Source organism: Macaca nemestrina, chromosome 9, assembly GCF_043159975.1.
Source record: "Macaca nemestrina isolate mMacNem1 chromosome 9, mMacNem.hap1, whole genome shotgun sequence".
Classification (NCBI taxonomy): domain Eukaryota; kingdom Metazoa; phylum Chordata; class Mammalia; order Primates; family Cercopithecidae; genus Macaca; species Macaca nemestrina.
In genome coordinates, this window is record NC_092133.1 from 10,707,788 (window position 1) to 10,724,012 (window position 16,225).

Sequence of the window (16,225 nt, forward strand, 5' to 3'; positions counted from 1 at the left end):
TATTATTAGTAGTAGTAGTAGTAGTAGTAGTAGTAGTAGTAGTAGTAGTAGAGATGGGTTTTGCCATGTTGGCCAGTCTGGTCTCGAACCCCCGACCTCAGGTGATCCACCTGCCTCAACCTCTCAAAGTGCTGGGATTACAGGTGTGAGCCACTGCACCTGGCCACCATATTTATTCTTAATTTTAAAATTTTGTATGTATATTTTATTTTAATTTGGTATGGCAATTTTTCCATAGGTAACAAAAAAATCTGTAACAGAAACTGTATATTTGAAAAGGATAAAATTATATTCCATCATTTGCTTCCTTTTGGGATTCAAAAAATAATGTGAGGTAAAATGCTTTAAAGTGTAGCTTAATGGAATGAGAAAATATCTTATATAAAAATACTTAGATGACCTTTCTTGCTAAGAACTGTTGTTGCCTGCTTAAAGAAGGTAGGTGGAGTTTTGGTTTTTCAACATGCCCTACTCACCTTATGCTGATTTCAATGTAATAAGGAAACAGAAGAAAATAGCCTACTCCTCAATGGGAATGTCTACGGTTTCATTCGGCAAAGTTTCTTCCAGTCAGGTTCTTTCACCTTGACTTTTTCGACAGGTTAATAATTGAATGACCATTCCTTTTATGCCACCTTCAAAAGTTCAGGATGGTTAGCAGAGGTGGTGGTGTTTGCTAGAGTCACACTAGCCAAAGAACGGGTGCCTGTAAACATGACCAGTGCCAGCCAAGCCTTTCCAACAACCCCGTTCTGTCACTACTGAAGCTCACATAGTACTCTCAATTTCACAAAGAGAATGTGTGCCTGTGTAATTCAAGGCCTACCGCTGTTAATAGAAGGATAATTCTCTCAGTCTCTCTCTAGACATTCGTGGAGTCACACTATGCTGCAGTCAGGGCTGTGGCTGTTACATTTTGGGCTACAACAGGAAAACAACCAGAAATGGGAGTGACTGAATGGTGATAAAACCAGAAATGAGGAAGAACGGAAGGATCTGGGTTTGCCTGAGGACCGAGTAGGGCACTCTGGCTACCTCATTACAATGTCTTGAGCAGATGCCAGAGACATTGCTTCTCTAAAAAAGTCACTAATCTCTCCCAAAGTGGAAATACTGTTTTTGCAAGCCATTATGCCAAAAAGCCATGACAATGGGAGTAAGGAGGCAGGTGAGGCTGCATCTGCGCAGCAGCGGTTTGTGGAGATGAGTAGCAGGGTGCAGGCAATGCATCACTCTGCAGACAGCCCCGCTGCAGAAACGACCAGCACAGGGGAGATCTCACGCTGTGAAACTGTGAGACTGCTTCCAGAAGCCTAGAGGGTCTGCAAGCAATAGAAATAAAACCCGGCTGAGGAATGGACTCACAGAGTCCATCTCTTCTCCACATCGGCCTCCTGTTTGACCACTATGACTCCATATAAGATTCCATTTTCCCAAGAGTTTGACTGCTAAAAGAAAGATGGAAGAATCCTAACTACACACGGTATAAAAAAAGCTGGTTGCTTTAAAACAGAAATAAGTAAAACTATCTAGCTAAGTGGCAATGGTTATTTTTCAAACTGGATGGCAGACAAGATTTAGGCCAATGGCTCTGAATCGCAGCCACCTTGCTCTGGGACATCTTTAGTATTAAAAATAAAAAAATAAATATTTTATACCTCTGGAGAAGTGAGAAATGATGAGTGTGGTGATTTAAAAAATGTTCTTCTAGAAGCCCCTATGCTAATAGCCTCTCCCCCTATCACAGTGAGAGCGGTTTTACTTGTATCTATTTCATATGTTGTATTTCCATTAAAGAGCTATGTGACTTGGAAAGATGGGAATCTGTTGCCTGCTTAATGTGGAATTCATGTATCACCTCTGCTTCTAAGTTTATCACTTACATAGAGATTCAGGTAGAATATAAACTATGCTATGAAGTGTTACTATCTAAAGTAGGGTTTCTTCACGGTGGCACTGGGTTGGATAATTCTTTGTTGTGGCAGTTGTCCTGTGCACTACAGGATGTTGAGCAGCATGCCTTGTCTCTATCCCACTAGAGGCCAGTAGCACACCTCAGCTGTGGCAACCAAAGATGTCTCTAGACGTTGCCCAATGTCCCCTGGAGGGCAAAACTGCCCCCAGTTGAGAACCACTGGTCTAAAGGTACAAATAAATTACCATCTTACTTCCAAACTTTTCCTTAAAATATATAGCATTTCCAATTAAAAATGTTAATTCCATTTTTAAAAACTTTTAAGTACATAAATATTAAGTAGGATTTCAACCAAAAAAAGAAAACAGATAATTTTGACTAGGAAATGAAGGGTTCATTGTGCTATCATTACAGTCCCTAAATTTAAAAATATGCCTATATTTTAACACCAAAATGTTTTTATAAAAGCTTGAAACTGGAAGAATTATAAAATATACCCCTTGTTGAAATAATCCTTGTATTATTGATTTCTCCATTTTCGAATTTTCATCCATGGTTGAAACCAAAGGTGCAATTTGTTCCTGAGCAAATTTTTTAACTGTAGGAAAAAGAATTACTGGTAAGTCTATGTTAAAGTTACAGTCACATTAATAGTTTGCTGACAAAATTTTACATTTTAACTAAGTTAAAATATACACAGGTACCCTTCTTATATTTTTAAAATAGAATTTATAAAGTTTTCTTTTTAACAGAGAAAGGTGTAGTTCCCCATATCCCTTTGTAACTCTTGATGACATCACAAAATAAATGATATGTGTAGATGGTGCAAAAACACAAGCACAAAATGAAACACGAAAGCCATGCTCCACAAAGGTCACTAATTTTAAATTTATTATGTATTCTTTCTGAAAACTTTTCTTTGAAAATCATCTATACTTACCTGTACACACGCACGTTCACACATAGGAATCAGGAGATACACATTGGTGTGTGCCTTGCTTCCCTCAACTATATCTTGATGATCTTTCTATGTCAGCATATCCCATCTAACCTGGTCCTTTTCATAGCTGCGTGGTCATACAGAACAGGGTTTCTCCACCTTGGCACTATGGACATTTTGGGGCAAGTGAGTCTTTGTTGTGAGGCTGTTCTGTGCATTGCAGGATGTTGAGCAGCATCCCAGCCTCTACCCCACTAGCTGCCAGGAGCATCCCCACTTCTAAGTTGTGGCAAATCAAAAATGTCCCTAAATATTGGTAAATGTCCTCTGGGGGCGGCCTGCCCCAGTTGAAAACCACTATTTCATTTTTTAATGTTTTTAAGACTTAGATGCATTTAGAATTCATTTTGATGAAAATACCTTCTTAGGGTTACTACCAACGTAATACCAAGTCAGTAGAGAAGGCAACAGGGTTAAACTGAGAGTTCAGTGCATGCGGCTTGCTTCAGTATTCTTTTGTTTCTGCACAGGCGACTCCCATTATGTAGAATCTCTTCCCTTCCCTTGTCCAACTGGCCAACTGCACTTTGTCCTTCATGGTACAGCTCAAGCTCCACACTCTCTGAGAAGCCTTTCCTGACTGCTTCCTTAGCCCACTTCTGCCACACCTAGCAAATTCCAGGTATTCTCTGCTTTGCTCTCCAAATACCTCCATGACATTTACCATGTTACTTTGAAACTATTTCCTTTATTTGACTGTCTTTGCCACTAGACTCTGAGTTCCTTAAAAGCAGTGATTTTTTTTCTTGCCCATCTTTATTGCTTCTGTGCTTAGACTAGGTGGGTACTAAAGAAATAAATACGACTGAAGACAGAGAATCAAGATACTCTAAGCAAATTCTTTGATTTATGTAAAACTATTTGACGACTCACCCTGTTTTTCCTTAGCCATCCCAAACTCACTTCCCTGAGACCATATCTAAAAGGTGAGGGAGCAAAGGAAAAGAAATTTACTAGCTGGGCACAGTGGCTCACGCCTGTAATTCCAACACTCTGAGAGGCCGAGGTTGGTGGATCACCTGAGGTCAGGAGTTCGAGACCAGCCTGGCCAACATGGTGAAACCCCATCTCTACTAAAAATACAAAATTAGCCGGGCGTGGTGGGATACACTTGTAACCCCAGCTACTTGGGAGGCTGAGGCAGGAGAATCACTTGAACCCAGGAGGCAGAGGTTGTAGTGAGCCGAGATAGTGCCGTTGCATTCCAGCCTGGGCAAAACGAGCAAAACTCCATTTCAAAAAATAAAGAAAGAAAAGAAATTTACTTATTGTGACAGAGTTCTAAGACAGTGCCAAGATTCCCAGCCGCTGGTGTACACATGTTCTCTCTCAGTTATTCAGACATGAATCTAAGTGCTGCTGTGAAGTTGATTTTACAGGTACAATCAAGCTCCCAAATCAGCTGACCTTAAAACAGGGAGATGACAGTTGGGGGGCCTGACCTAATCAGGCGAGCCCCGAAGAAAGATGGGGCTCTTTCTGGTCAAACATGTTTTAAGGATGAGAGAGACTTGATGCTGGGAGGGAGAGTCACTGGTTTTGAAGATGGAGGGAGCCACATGGCAAGGAATACAGAGGCCTCCAGGAGTTTGGGGACAACCTCTGGCTAACAGCCAGCTGGGCAACAAGACCTCAGCCCTGCAACTGCAAAGCACTGCGTACTGATACAACCATGGGAGTTTGGAAGGACCTTGAGCTCCGGACAAAAACACAGCCCAATTGACACACTGATGTTGACCTTCTGAGACCCTGAGCCTGGACTTGCTCCAGCTGGACTTCTACCCTACAGACTGTGAGCCACTATATGGGCGCTGTTTTAACTTGTTAAGTTTGGAGTGATTCAATACCCAGCAATAGAAAACGAATACACTTACCATCCATATTCTCTAAGAACAACATTCTGATGTTCTGCTACGGATTTTTAAATAGATCATAATTTTACACCTACACCTATACCTATAAATAAATGAATGCAAACTGCTTTAAGGTTTAGTGGTATACAACTTCTGCTTCATTCGGGCACCCTGTTTCAACCACAGGTGTTTCATAGATAAAAGTAAAATTTAAATTCCACATAAAGTATGAAAACCCACTGTTTAGGCTGGGCATGGTGGCTCATGCCTGTAATCCCAGCACTTTGGGAGGCCAAGGTGGGCAGATCACGAGGTCAGGAGATGGAGACCATGCTGGCGAACACGGTGAAACCACATCTCTACTATTAAAAAAAAAAAAATACAAAAAGCTAGCCAGGCATGGTGGCACGTGCCTGTAGTCCCAGCTACTCAGGAGCCTGAGGCAGGAGAATTGCTTGAACCCAGGAGGCAGAGGTTGCTGTGAGCCGAGATTGTGCCACTGCACTCCAGTCTGGGTGACAGAGTGAGACTCCATCTCAAAAAAACAAACAAACAACAACAAAAAACCCACTATCTAAAGAAAAGTGGAATATAAATGTACTTCTAACTCTGCAAGGCTATATAAGAAACTGGTAACAAGGTGGCAAGAACTGGGGAACTACAGAACATGGGCGGGAAAGCCTTCACTTTTAACTACATAGCCTTTTATTCTGTCATTTTAATCTTGGATATGCATTTCTTTTCTTCAAAAAGAATTTATGTCAAAAAAACTATATTCACAAATTTAGATGAATGTATCTTTCAATCCTGTCATATGTGACTTCATATTGTAGACCCAATTCATGACCAGACGAATAATAAGGTGACATTTGTCCAGCTATTCAGGAGACTGAAGCAGGATAGCTTGAGCCCAGAGGTGGGGCTGCAGGGAGCCATGATTGTGCCACTGTGCTCCAGAGATCCTGTCTGGGGAGAAAAAGGTGATACTCATACATTTACTTACCTGAACTCTTTATCATCATCTCCTCATCTGTAAGTGTTTGCAGGGGAGCCAAGTGTAATCCATTATTTGTTATATCGAGTAGAGCTTCTGACTGGGAAGATTTTGAGACATGAGGAGGAATCTTCCAAGAAGACAAACAAGTTGGGAAATTTCTTCTTAGCTGTAGGAACAGCCCCCATTAAATAGGGAACATATATATACACACACACTAAAAGGTACTTGAATATCATTTTCTTTGGGAATAACTTTATAACCCATTCTTATATTTCATGTCACCAAAACAAGGAAACTTAACCTAGCGCATTTTAAAATTCAGTCTTTTAAACATAACACAAATTAGTTTGTTAACATGACGTGATACCTTCTTTATCCAGCAATGAGCTATTTTAAATAAACAAATTTCCTAGATAATTAACTTTTACCAATCAAGGAGACAGAACTTTCTCAAAAGATTTCATTCTCCAACGTACTTCACATTTCACTGACTTTTTAGAAAGGGAAACTGGAACTATAACACCACTGATGTCTAAAACTGACCATTGTCAAGAGCCTTCTCTTGTGAGGGCACAGAGCTACCTGCCCTGCCCTGAGTGGGCCCAGGGAGCTGGTGAGGACATAGAGATACCTGCCCTGTGCTGAGTGAGCCCAGGCAGCCGGGCTTTTGTAATTTCCGCGGCTAATTTTTTTTCCAGCATCTTATAGGCAGCATAAAGATTAAGAAAATAAGCTCTGAAGTCTGAAAGAACTCGTTTCAAATCCTAGCTTCTGATATTTAAGTTACGTGATCTTGGGCAAGTGATTTTTAATCTCTTAGTTAAAACCTCTCAGAATCTCAGTTTCCTTACCTGTAAAATGCAGATACCACCCTCTTGGAGTTTTGTGAGAATTAGTAAGACCAGCCATAAAAGGGCTTAAAAATACAAAAAAAACTAGCCGGGCGAGGTGGCGGGCGCCTGTAGTCCCAGCTACTCGGGAGGCTGAGGCAGGAGAATGGCGTAAACCCGGGAGGCGGAGCTTGCAGTGAGCCGAGATCTGGCCACTGCACTCCAGCCTGGGTGACAGAGCAAGACTCCGTCTCAAAAAAAAAAAAAAAAAAAGGCTTAGCCTATAGTAAAAGCTCAATACACCGTAATAACTATTTCTACCACAGCTGCTAAGAACACCGAAGTGGAGGTGGTCATCAGAGAAATAGAAACAGTAACGATCTAGTTAACCTGCCAGCCATCATTGCTCGCCATGAGAGTGCCTTCCTGCTCCAGTGTCCCAAATCCTTTAACAAACGCAGTAACATACTGAAATATGTTTTCTCAGTAGTTTTGATTACACACTGAAAAGTCAAGAAAAAGAAACTGTTCACGGTGCGTTTGAAACCACCGTCAATCTTGGCTGCATGTTGGTCAATCTTTGCAACTATGTGCCTAGGAGCAGACATACTCTGCTCTGGATTCACCTGGGAACGAGAAACATCGGCCCAGTCAGAAGAAAAGTGGTATGCATCTCCATTTTCCTAGCTAATTGTTTTGTTTTGTTTTCAGAAGTAGGAGTTGGTTTAGAGCAAAGTTGCATGGAACATTTTTTCTCATTAAAGACAGAGTTGGGACAGGAAAACTTTGGGCTAGAAAGGAGGACAAAGGGGACATAAGGTATTTTCTTCTTGATGAGATGGACAGGAAGAGTTAAAAAGAAGGATAAAGGAGAAGTAAAGTAAGAATCGAGGTGCAAAGGGGCTCAAGAAGGGGAAGAATGCCGCTAGCAGCAGCGGGAGAGAATGGTCAGCGGCAGCTGGCACGAACAAAGAAGGAAGAAAGCGGGGAAAGAATGGAAATTGGAGGCCAGGCATGGTGGCTCACGCCTTTAATCCCCGCACTTTGGGAGGCCGAGGTGGGCGGATCACCTGAGGTCGGGAGTTCGAGGCCTGCCTGACCAACATGGAGAAATTCTGTCTCTACTAAAAATACAAAATTAGCCGAGCGTGGTGGTGCATGCCTGTAATCCCAGCTACTCGGGAGATGGAGGCAGGATAATCGCTTGAACCCAGGAGGTGGAGGTTGTGGTCAGCCAAGATTGCACCATTGCACTCCAGCCTGGACAACAAAAGCGAAATTCTGTCTCAAAAAACAAAACAAAACAACAACAACAACAACAAAAATTGGAAACTGGAGAAGGAAGAGAGGTAAGCATGGGGGCCAAGTCTGCTCACTGGCTGGTGGTGGAGCCTTGAATGGGGTTCTTGATATATATTTGAATGAATGAAAGAATGCATCAACTAGTCTTCTTCACAAAAGGCTCATGAAACTTACCTACTACATTTCAAAAACTATAATACATTGCCCACATTTCTTACTTCTAAGGGAGATTATTTACTTCACTAAATCCATGACAGAATTCTGTGTGTCTGTTAGTTAATATATCACCTTTGTACCTAAGTTTATCTTTAAAAGAAAGTTCACGGGGCCGGGTGCAGTGGCTCACACCTGTAGTCCCAGCACTTTCGGAGGCCGAGGCAGGTGGATCATGAGGTCAGGAGTTCAAGACCAGCCTGGCCAAGATGGTGAAACCCCATCTCTGCTAAAAACTACAAAAATTAGCCAGGTGCAGTGGCAGGCGCCTGTAATCCCAGCTACTCAGGAGGCTGAGGCAGGAGAATTGCTTGAACCCCGGTGGCAGAGGCTGCTGTGAGCTGAGATCACGCCACCATACTCCAGCCTGGGCGACAAAGTGAGACTCCATCTTAAAAAAAAAAAGAAAGCTCACTACTGAGAAACTTAAAAGTCAGTGAATCTTACATTAATACCTTTTTTCCCACTGACACAACTGCGAGCCTCTTGGTTTCAATACTGCTACTGACAAAGTATAGGACCATTCAAAACATAGCAGTGATTTTAGATTCATAGACATGATAACACAGACAATTATAATTTAAAAGGTAAGAAATGGTATAGGAACACAGGGTAAGATTATTAAAGATACTCTTCATAAAATACAGTGACAATATGCTAAGTGAATGGAATCCATTTTTGAGCAAAGCATTGAGAGATATAACCTAACATTTTTCGGCAGAAGAAATTTTCCATTTATTAATACTATGACAGTCTTTAATAAAAGAAACTTTTCTTTTCCTTGCCTTTGACTGCACAGCCTGATGTTTTGATGTTGATTTTCTAATGTCCCCTGGCCTTCAGTGTTGACCTCAGCCTTTGCAGCTTTGGTGTCCACTCCATCAAAATGATTTTCCACAGTTATAACCCATTGCACCACATCATCACATTTTTTTGTATAGAACAGCAATTGCTACTTGAATGGAATAATGGTTATTTATGCCTTGCCAAAAACTTTCCAGAGCTTGAGTCTGATCTGTTTCTTACTCAATTGACCAGAGTTCTGTTGCACCTAGAAGTGTTGATGATCAAGTCGGGGCCTCTGTGGACAGAACAATAAAGTCCACGAACTTGGACGGGGGTAAAATTACATCCTTGTTTCACTAACCTCTAACTAAAATATAGCGTTTCCTTCTATTATGAATGTAAGCAACAAGTTACAGTAGTCTTAGCAGTATCTGTGACTCTGTCATCATAAGAAATTACAGATACTTTTATATCACATTGATTTGGTACAAATATCTTGAAATATTATTTGTGCTCTTCGTTACTTCAAATTCACAGCAGTGAATTTGAATTTGTAAATAGAACTACTGCCGGATCTTATTTAATTAACAAACACACATTACTATATCACAATTAAAAAGTATTTTTTATATCCAGCATCTTTGGGGGAAAAAATAGAATTCCCTTGTAACCCTCTATATTTTATGCACTTTGAATCATTGAGAAAAGGTCTATAAACTTTACTACATTGTTGTTTATTCTTCATTCAAGACACAAAGAAGGTTAAGAACTCCTGACTGTGGAATGTTCTGGTAAAGGCTCTTTTGCCAGTTAGTAAAAGAATTGAGTTAGTCCCCTTCCTCCATTATGCTCCAGCATAATGAAGTATTGCTCTAAACATTCTTAAAGTGCTTTAAACCTAGAAGCTTTCACAATATATGAAAGGCAAAGGAAGATGTATCAGAGGTGTTGTGTTGTCTCCTGAAGCTTCTCCCCAACTACTCGACCCTTAAGAGTTAGGAAGGGTTGTGGGGAGAAAGGAGAAAAGATTTTTTTCTTTTTTTTTCTTTTTTTTTTTTTGAGAGAGTCTCGCTCTGTCACCCAGGCCGGAGTGCAATGGTACGACCTCGACTCACTGCAAGCTCAGCCTCCTAGCTTCAAGTGATTCTCATGCCTCAGCCTCCTGAGTAGCTAGGATTACAGGTATGCACCACCACACCCAGCTAATTTTTTCTATTTTTAGTAGAGATGGGGTTTCACTGTGTTGGCCAGGCTGGTCTCGAACTCCTGGCCTCAAGTGATTCGCCCACCTCGGCCTCCCAAAGTGCTGGGATTACTGGCGTGAGCCACCATGCCCAGCTAGAAAGGAAAAATTCTTATACTCTGTGGGTTGAGTATATAAATCACTGTTGCAATCACTTTGGACAATTTAGTGACAGCAAAGATAAAAACATATGCCATGGTTTGCATGTGTCCCTTCTAAAATTCAGATGTTGAAATTTAATGTCATAGTATTGAGGGGGGTGCCTTTAAGAGGTGATTAGGTTATGAGAGCTCCTCCTTGGGAATGAGACTAAGGCCCTTATAAAAGAGGCTTCACACAGCATCAGCCCAGCCCTTCCGTTCTGCCAAGTGAGGATGTGGGAAGAAAGCCTTCCTCGGACAACCGAACCTGCCTGTGAATTGATCTTGGAATTCCCATCCTCCAGAACTATGAGAAATAAATTTGTTTTCTTGATAAGTACCCAGTCTATTGTATTCTGTTACAGCAGCACAAAGTGAACTAAAACAACATATTTACACTAAGGCCCAGTAATTTTACTTCAGTTCATATGCACAAGGAGAGATGTGCAAAAAGATGCAGTGATTTTTGTAAAGGCAAAAAACTAAAAATCCAATTATCTGTCAACAAAGCGATGCATAAATTGTCATATACTGACACAACAGAATATCTTATAGCAGTTAAAGGGAACTAGGGAGCTACTTGGATCAACATGCATAAATCTTGAAAATACAGTATAGAGTTAAAGATGCAGTTAGCGAGAGGATTTGTTCAGGATGACAGCATTTACGTACGCTTTAAAACACCAAATGATAGTATATATTCTTATGAGGACATAAAGATATAGCAAAATTTTAAAAACACCAACAGGAAGCATACAGATGAGCTTCAGGATGGAGGTTATATCTGAGGAGAGGGTGCAAGTGTGAGTTTTGTGTTAGCATTGTTTTATTTCTTTTTTTTTTCTCTCTCTCTCTCTCCTTTTTTTTTGAGACAGAATCTTGCTTTATCACCCCGGCTGGAGTGCGGTGGTGTGGTTTCAGCTCACTGCAAACTCCGCCTCCTGGGTTTAAGTGATTCTTGTGCCTCAGTCTCCAAGTAGCTGGGACTACAGGTATATGCCACCACGCCCAGCTAATTTTTGTATTTTTAGTAGAGACAGGGTTTCACCATGTTAGCTAGGCTGGTCTTGAACTCCTGGCCTCAAGCAATCCACCCACCTTGACCTCCCAAAGTGCTGGGATTACAGGCATGAGCCAGCATGCCTGGTCTGTTTTATTTCTTTTAAAAAAATATGTAGTATTGCTTCGCTTGACTAACCTTTAAAACAAATCTGTAGCAAAGGTGGGTTGTGTGGATATGGGTATCAGTTATATTCATTTTTGGACTTTTTCTGTATATTAGAAATGTTTGATAAGAAAAAACTTTAAGAAACTTTACAGAGTTTTTTCTTTCTTTTCTAGAAATAGAGATGGGGTCTTACTATGTTGCCCAGGCTGGCCTTGAACTCCTGGCCTCAAGTGATCCTCCTGTCTTAGCCTCCCAAAGTGCTGATATTATACTTGTAAGCCATTATGCCCAGCAAAAATTGTAAGACTTAAAAGTATGTACAATTGCCTGAACCATGTATGCTTTGGGATTTCATTTTTATTTTATTATTTTATTTTTTTGAGATAGGGTCTTGCTCTGTCACTAAGGATGGAGAGCAGTGGCAGGACCATAGCTCACTGTGGCCTCTACCTCCTGGGTTCAAGCGATCCTCCCAGCTCAGCTTTCTGACTAGGTATGACTTCAGGTGTGCGACACCACACCCAGCTAATTTTTTAACTTTTTGTAGAGACAGGGTCTTGCTATGTTACCCAGGCTAGTTTCAAACTCTTGGCCTCAAGTGATCCTTCTGCCTTAGCCTCCTGAAGTGCTGGGATTACAGGCCTAAGCTACCATGCTCAGCCTGTTTTCAAAGGGATTCAAAGTAGGCTTGCTTTTAAAAGCTAGAAGTAGGTTTTAGATAATGTGCTCAGTATGACACAGAACAATTTTAAGGATAAGATCCTAACTGCTGAATATTGTTACAATAATTAAACTAGTTTATTACAGTAGCATTTACCAACTAATCTATTAGTGTCTGAGAAAGAATGTCCCTGAGATTTAAATCAGTGTGTAGCCTCCCCAGACCAATCTGATTCAATTTTTACGTAACAAAGTGGTGAGTTGTTTTTCAGTTACCATAGATCTCAGGTCACATAAAACTGGGCATACCCAAATGAACCAAGCATGCAACCACAGAGGGAACATAAGCACTCGGACTGAGGAGTAAGGACTTAATTATTCTAAGAAGTGGATAGTTTATGGCAGGATCAAGGATCTAATGAGATGAGCTCTCGGGTCACACCCTGGCAGGATCTGGTCAGATCATGCCTCCTGGCATCCCCTCACTGCAGCATCCAATCAGATCACACCTCATTACCCCATGCTTACAAAAACCTGATCCAGCCCCCAGCTCAGGGAGACACTGTTGTGGGAATAATCCCAGTGTTCTCCTTACTTGTTACAAGTAGTAAAATCCCCTTGCTAAACCTCCTTAGTTGTGGACATTGGATTGATATCTGCCAAGGTATCATATACACCCGTTGTGTGGGAACAAGGGGTTACCACGTTGGCAGCCGTATTAGTCCATTTTCACACTGTTGATAAAGACATACCTGAGACTGGGAAGAGAAAGAGGTTTAATTGGACTTACAGTTCCATATGGCTGGGAGGGCCTCCAAACCATGGCAGGAGGCGAAAGGAACTTCTTATATGGTGACAGCAGAAAATGAGAAAGAAGCAAAAGTGGAAACCCCTGATAAACACATCAGATCTCGTGAGACTTATTCACCATCAAAAGAATAGAACGGGAAATACTGGCCCTCACAGTTAAATTACTTCCCCCTGGGTCCCTCCCACAACATGTGGGAATTCTAGCAGATACAATTCTAGCAGATACAATTCAAGATTTGGGTAGAGACACAGCCAAATCATATCAGCTGCATAGCTGTATCACTTGGAGAACTTAAAAAAGAGCTATCATAGCCACAACATTTAAGATTGTGATTCAAGAGTAGACTCTGCCGTGGGCATCCTTACTGCTAAAAAGCACCCCAGATCATTCTGTCGTGCAGCTTGGGCTGGAATTTGTGGTTTAACACGCATGACTTTGGAGACTGAAAACTCAACCCATCTTATGACTTTCAAAAACCAAACCATTCACTTAGGGCTTAGAGTTCAAGTAGTAATCTATGAACGTGCCCTACCCCATGACGTCCCTTCTCCAGTTGGCTTTAACATTTTCTCCTGGTTTTAATAGGCAACATACAAACAAGGCTCAAAAAACCTGTTATCACATCCCCATCCAGCCCACTTCTCTACCTCTCCCATAGGCAACCTCTTTCTTTTTTTTTAAATTAGCTTCTTATGTATCCTTCTAGTGTTCTCTTAAAACAAATATAAGCAAATAGGAATACACGTTCTTATTTTTCTCCCTGTCCTTTCAAAAATGTAGCATACTATGTATCCTATTCTGTGTCTTCCCTTTTTTTTTTTTTCATGTAGCAATATATTCAAGAGATATTTGCATATTAAGACATAGAGGGCCTTTTCACTCCTTTTTAAAATTTAAATAGTTGGCCGGGCGCGGTGGCTCAAGCCTGTAATCCCAGCACTTTGGGAGGCCGAGACGGGCGGATCACGAGGTCAGGAGATCGAGACCATCCTGGCTAACACGGTGAAACCCCGTCTCTACTAAGAAATACAAAAAACTAGCCGGGCGAGGTGGCAGGCACCTGTAGTCCCAGCTACTCGGGAGGCTGAGGCAGGAGAATGGCGTGAACCCGGGAGGCGGAGCTTGCAGTGAGCTGAGATCTGGCCACTGCACTCCAGCCTGGGCTACAGAGCGAGACTCCGTCTCAAAAAAAAAAAAAAAAAAAAATTTAAATAGTTGGTAGGGTAGGCTGGGGAAGGTACAACAGAACTTTTGTTGTAAGTAAACTGAAATGAGGGAGATCTTTGTGAGCATCTAGATGGTGGTGGTGGTTATGCAAATCTACATGTGATAAAATACCATAGAATGATACATTTACATATATCTCTAACCAACCAGGTTAAATGGTGATGATAGAGGGGCTTTGAACTGACTATAGACAGATTAACAAGAGTAGAGACAAGGTTTATTTACACAGGCAGTTGTGTTTTCAGAAGACTTGGTTTAAGTTTACATAATGTTTTTCCCTGTGGCCTGATTGGATGTTTTCAGTTTAAAAATTTCATAATACTTTGGTGGACTATTATTAGTTCTGTTTAATCAGAGCCTTGGCCAAAACAGCATGCTGTTTTAATATTTAAATTTTTGTGCCAATCTGATAGGTGAAAATTTGTAACACAAGGTGTTCTTTTCTTTGTTTGTTTGTTTTGAGACGGAGTCTCACTCTGTCTCCCAGGCTGGAGTGCAGTGGTGCCATCTTGGCTCACTGCAACCTCCCCCCAAGAACTGCTTGGGTTCAAGCAATTCTCCTGATTCAGCCTCCTGCGTAGCTGGGATTACAGGTGCCCACCACCACGCCTGGCTAATTTTTGTATTTTTAGTAGAGACAGGGTTTCACCATGTTGGCCAGGCTGGTCTCCAACTCCTGACCTCAGGTGATCCACCCACCTCAGCCTCCCAAAGTGTTGGGATTACAGGCGTAAGCCACCACCACACTGGGCCAGGCATTCTTATATTTGTGCTTCTCTTCCTATGCGTTTGAGCATGTTTTCATATGTCTACAAACTATTTGTATTTCTTTTTCTGCATACAGCTTATTCATGTTCTTTGCCCATTTTTCTATTAAATGTCTTTTCTGTTCCCATTGATTTCTAGGAACTTTATACAAATTAGGGAAATTGGCTCTTTGGTGGCAGAAATTGCAACTTTTAAAAAAGCCAGGTTGTGATTTGTCTTTTGACTTCACTTATAGTTTTGGTTGTTTTGCCACGCAAATACATTATTTTATTTATTTATTTATTTTTGTGACAGGGTCTCACTTTGTCACCCAGGCTGGAGTGCAGTGATGTGATCACAGCTGACTGTAGTATTGACCTCCTGGACTCAGGTGATCCTCCCACCTCAGCCTTCCAAGTAGCTGGGACTATAGATGCACACCTTTCCCAGCTAATTTTTTGTCATTGTTGTTGTTGCGGAGACAAGGTCTTGCTATGTTGCCCAGGCTGATGTCAAACTCGTAGATTCAAGCGATCCTTGTGGCTTGGCCCCCACAAAGTGCAGTGATTGCAGGCATGAGCGACCGTGCCTGGCCTAAAAGCCTTTTATTTTTATTAATTGCTTTTTCTTCAGGGTGATCTGGTTTAACATTTGTTTTGTTTTGTTTTTGTTTTCAAGACAGTCCCACTCTGTCACCCAGACATGAGGGCAGTGGCACGAGCACTGCTCACTGGAACCTCAACTTTCCAGGGTCAAGTGATCCTACCACCTCAGTCCCCCGGATAGCTGGGACTGAGGCAGGAAATAGGGTCTGGAGGCAGGGAACCTAAGGACTTCCTAGAACTAAATTAAATGGAAAGCCCCCAACCTTCTAAAGCCAAGTAAATAATTTTGTAACTCTACTTCAGCTATGGCAGGAAACATCATACACCAAGTAACCAACGGGAAACCTCGAGAGTATATTTGAATCCCAGAAAATTCTGTAACTGGGCCCTTGAGCTGCTTACTTGGGCCCGCCCCTACCCCGTGGAGCGTGCTTTCATTTTCAATACATCTCTGCTTTTGTTGCTTCATTCTTTGCTTGCTGTGTTTGTGCATTTTGTCTAATTCTTTGTTCAAAATGCCAAGAACCTGGACACCCTACACTGGGAACATATTTTGGTTAGCCAGCCCAAAGTGTGCGGTTTATTTTTCACCTTTTCCTTTCTGCACCATCCAGGGGAATCTTCTCTCTCTCTTTTCCTTTCCAACTCAGGATCCTTGGTGGGCAGCATCTAAACATGGAGGCAACTGCAGGCTTCTGGCCAGGGCCACTCTCCAGCGTTGCCTAAAG

General features: G+C 41.6%; 1 protein-coding gene across 1 annotated transcript in view; it reads right to left on the reverse strand.

Annotated features, from left to right (window-relative positions):
- LOC105469973 (acyl-CoA dehydrogenase short/branched chain) overlaps positions 1-16,225 on the reverse strand; it is a 41,615-nt gene that overhangs the window by 14,968 nt on the left and 10,422 nt on the right. Inside the window, exons 2-3 of the mRNA XM_011721623.2 lie at positions 5,772-5,931; positions 2,413-2,513 (exon numbers count right to left, since the gene is read on the reverse strand). Coding sequence (XP_011719925.2) covers positions 2,413-2,513; positions 5,772-5,931 — 261 coding nt within the window. The remainder of the gene's footprint in view (positions 1-2,412; positions 2,514-5,771; positions 5,932-16,225) is intronic.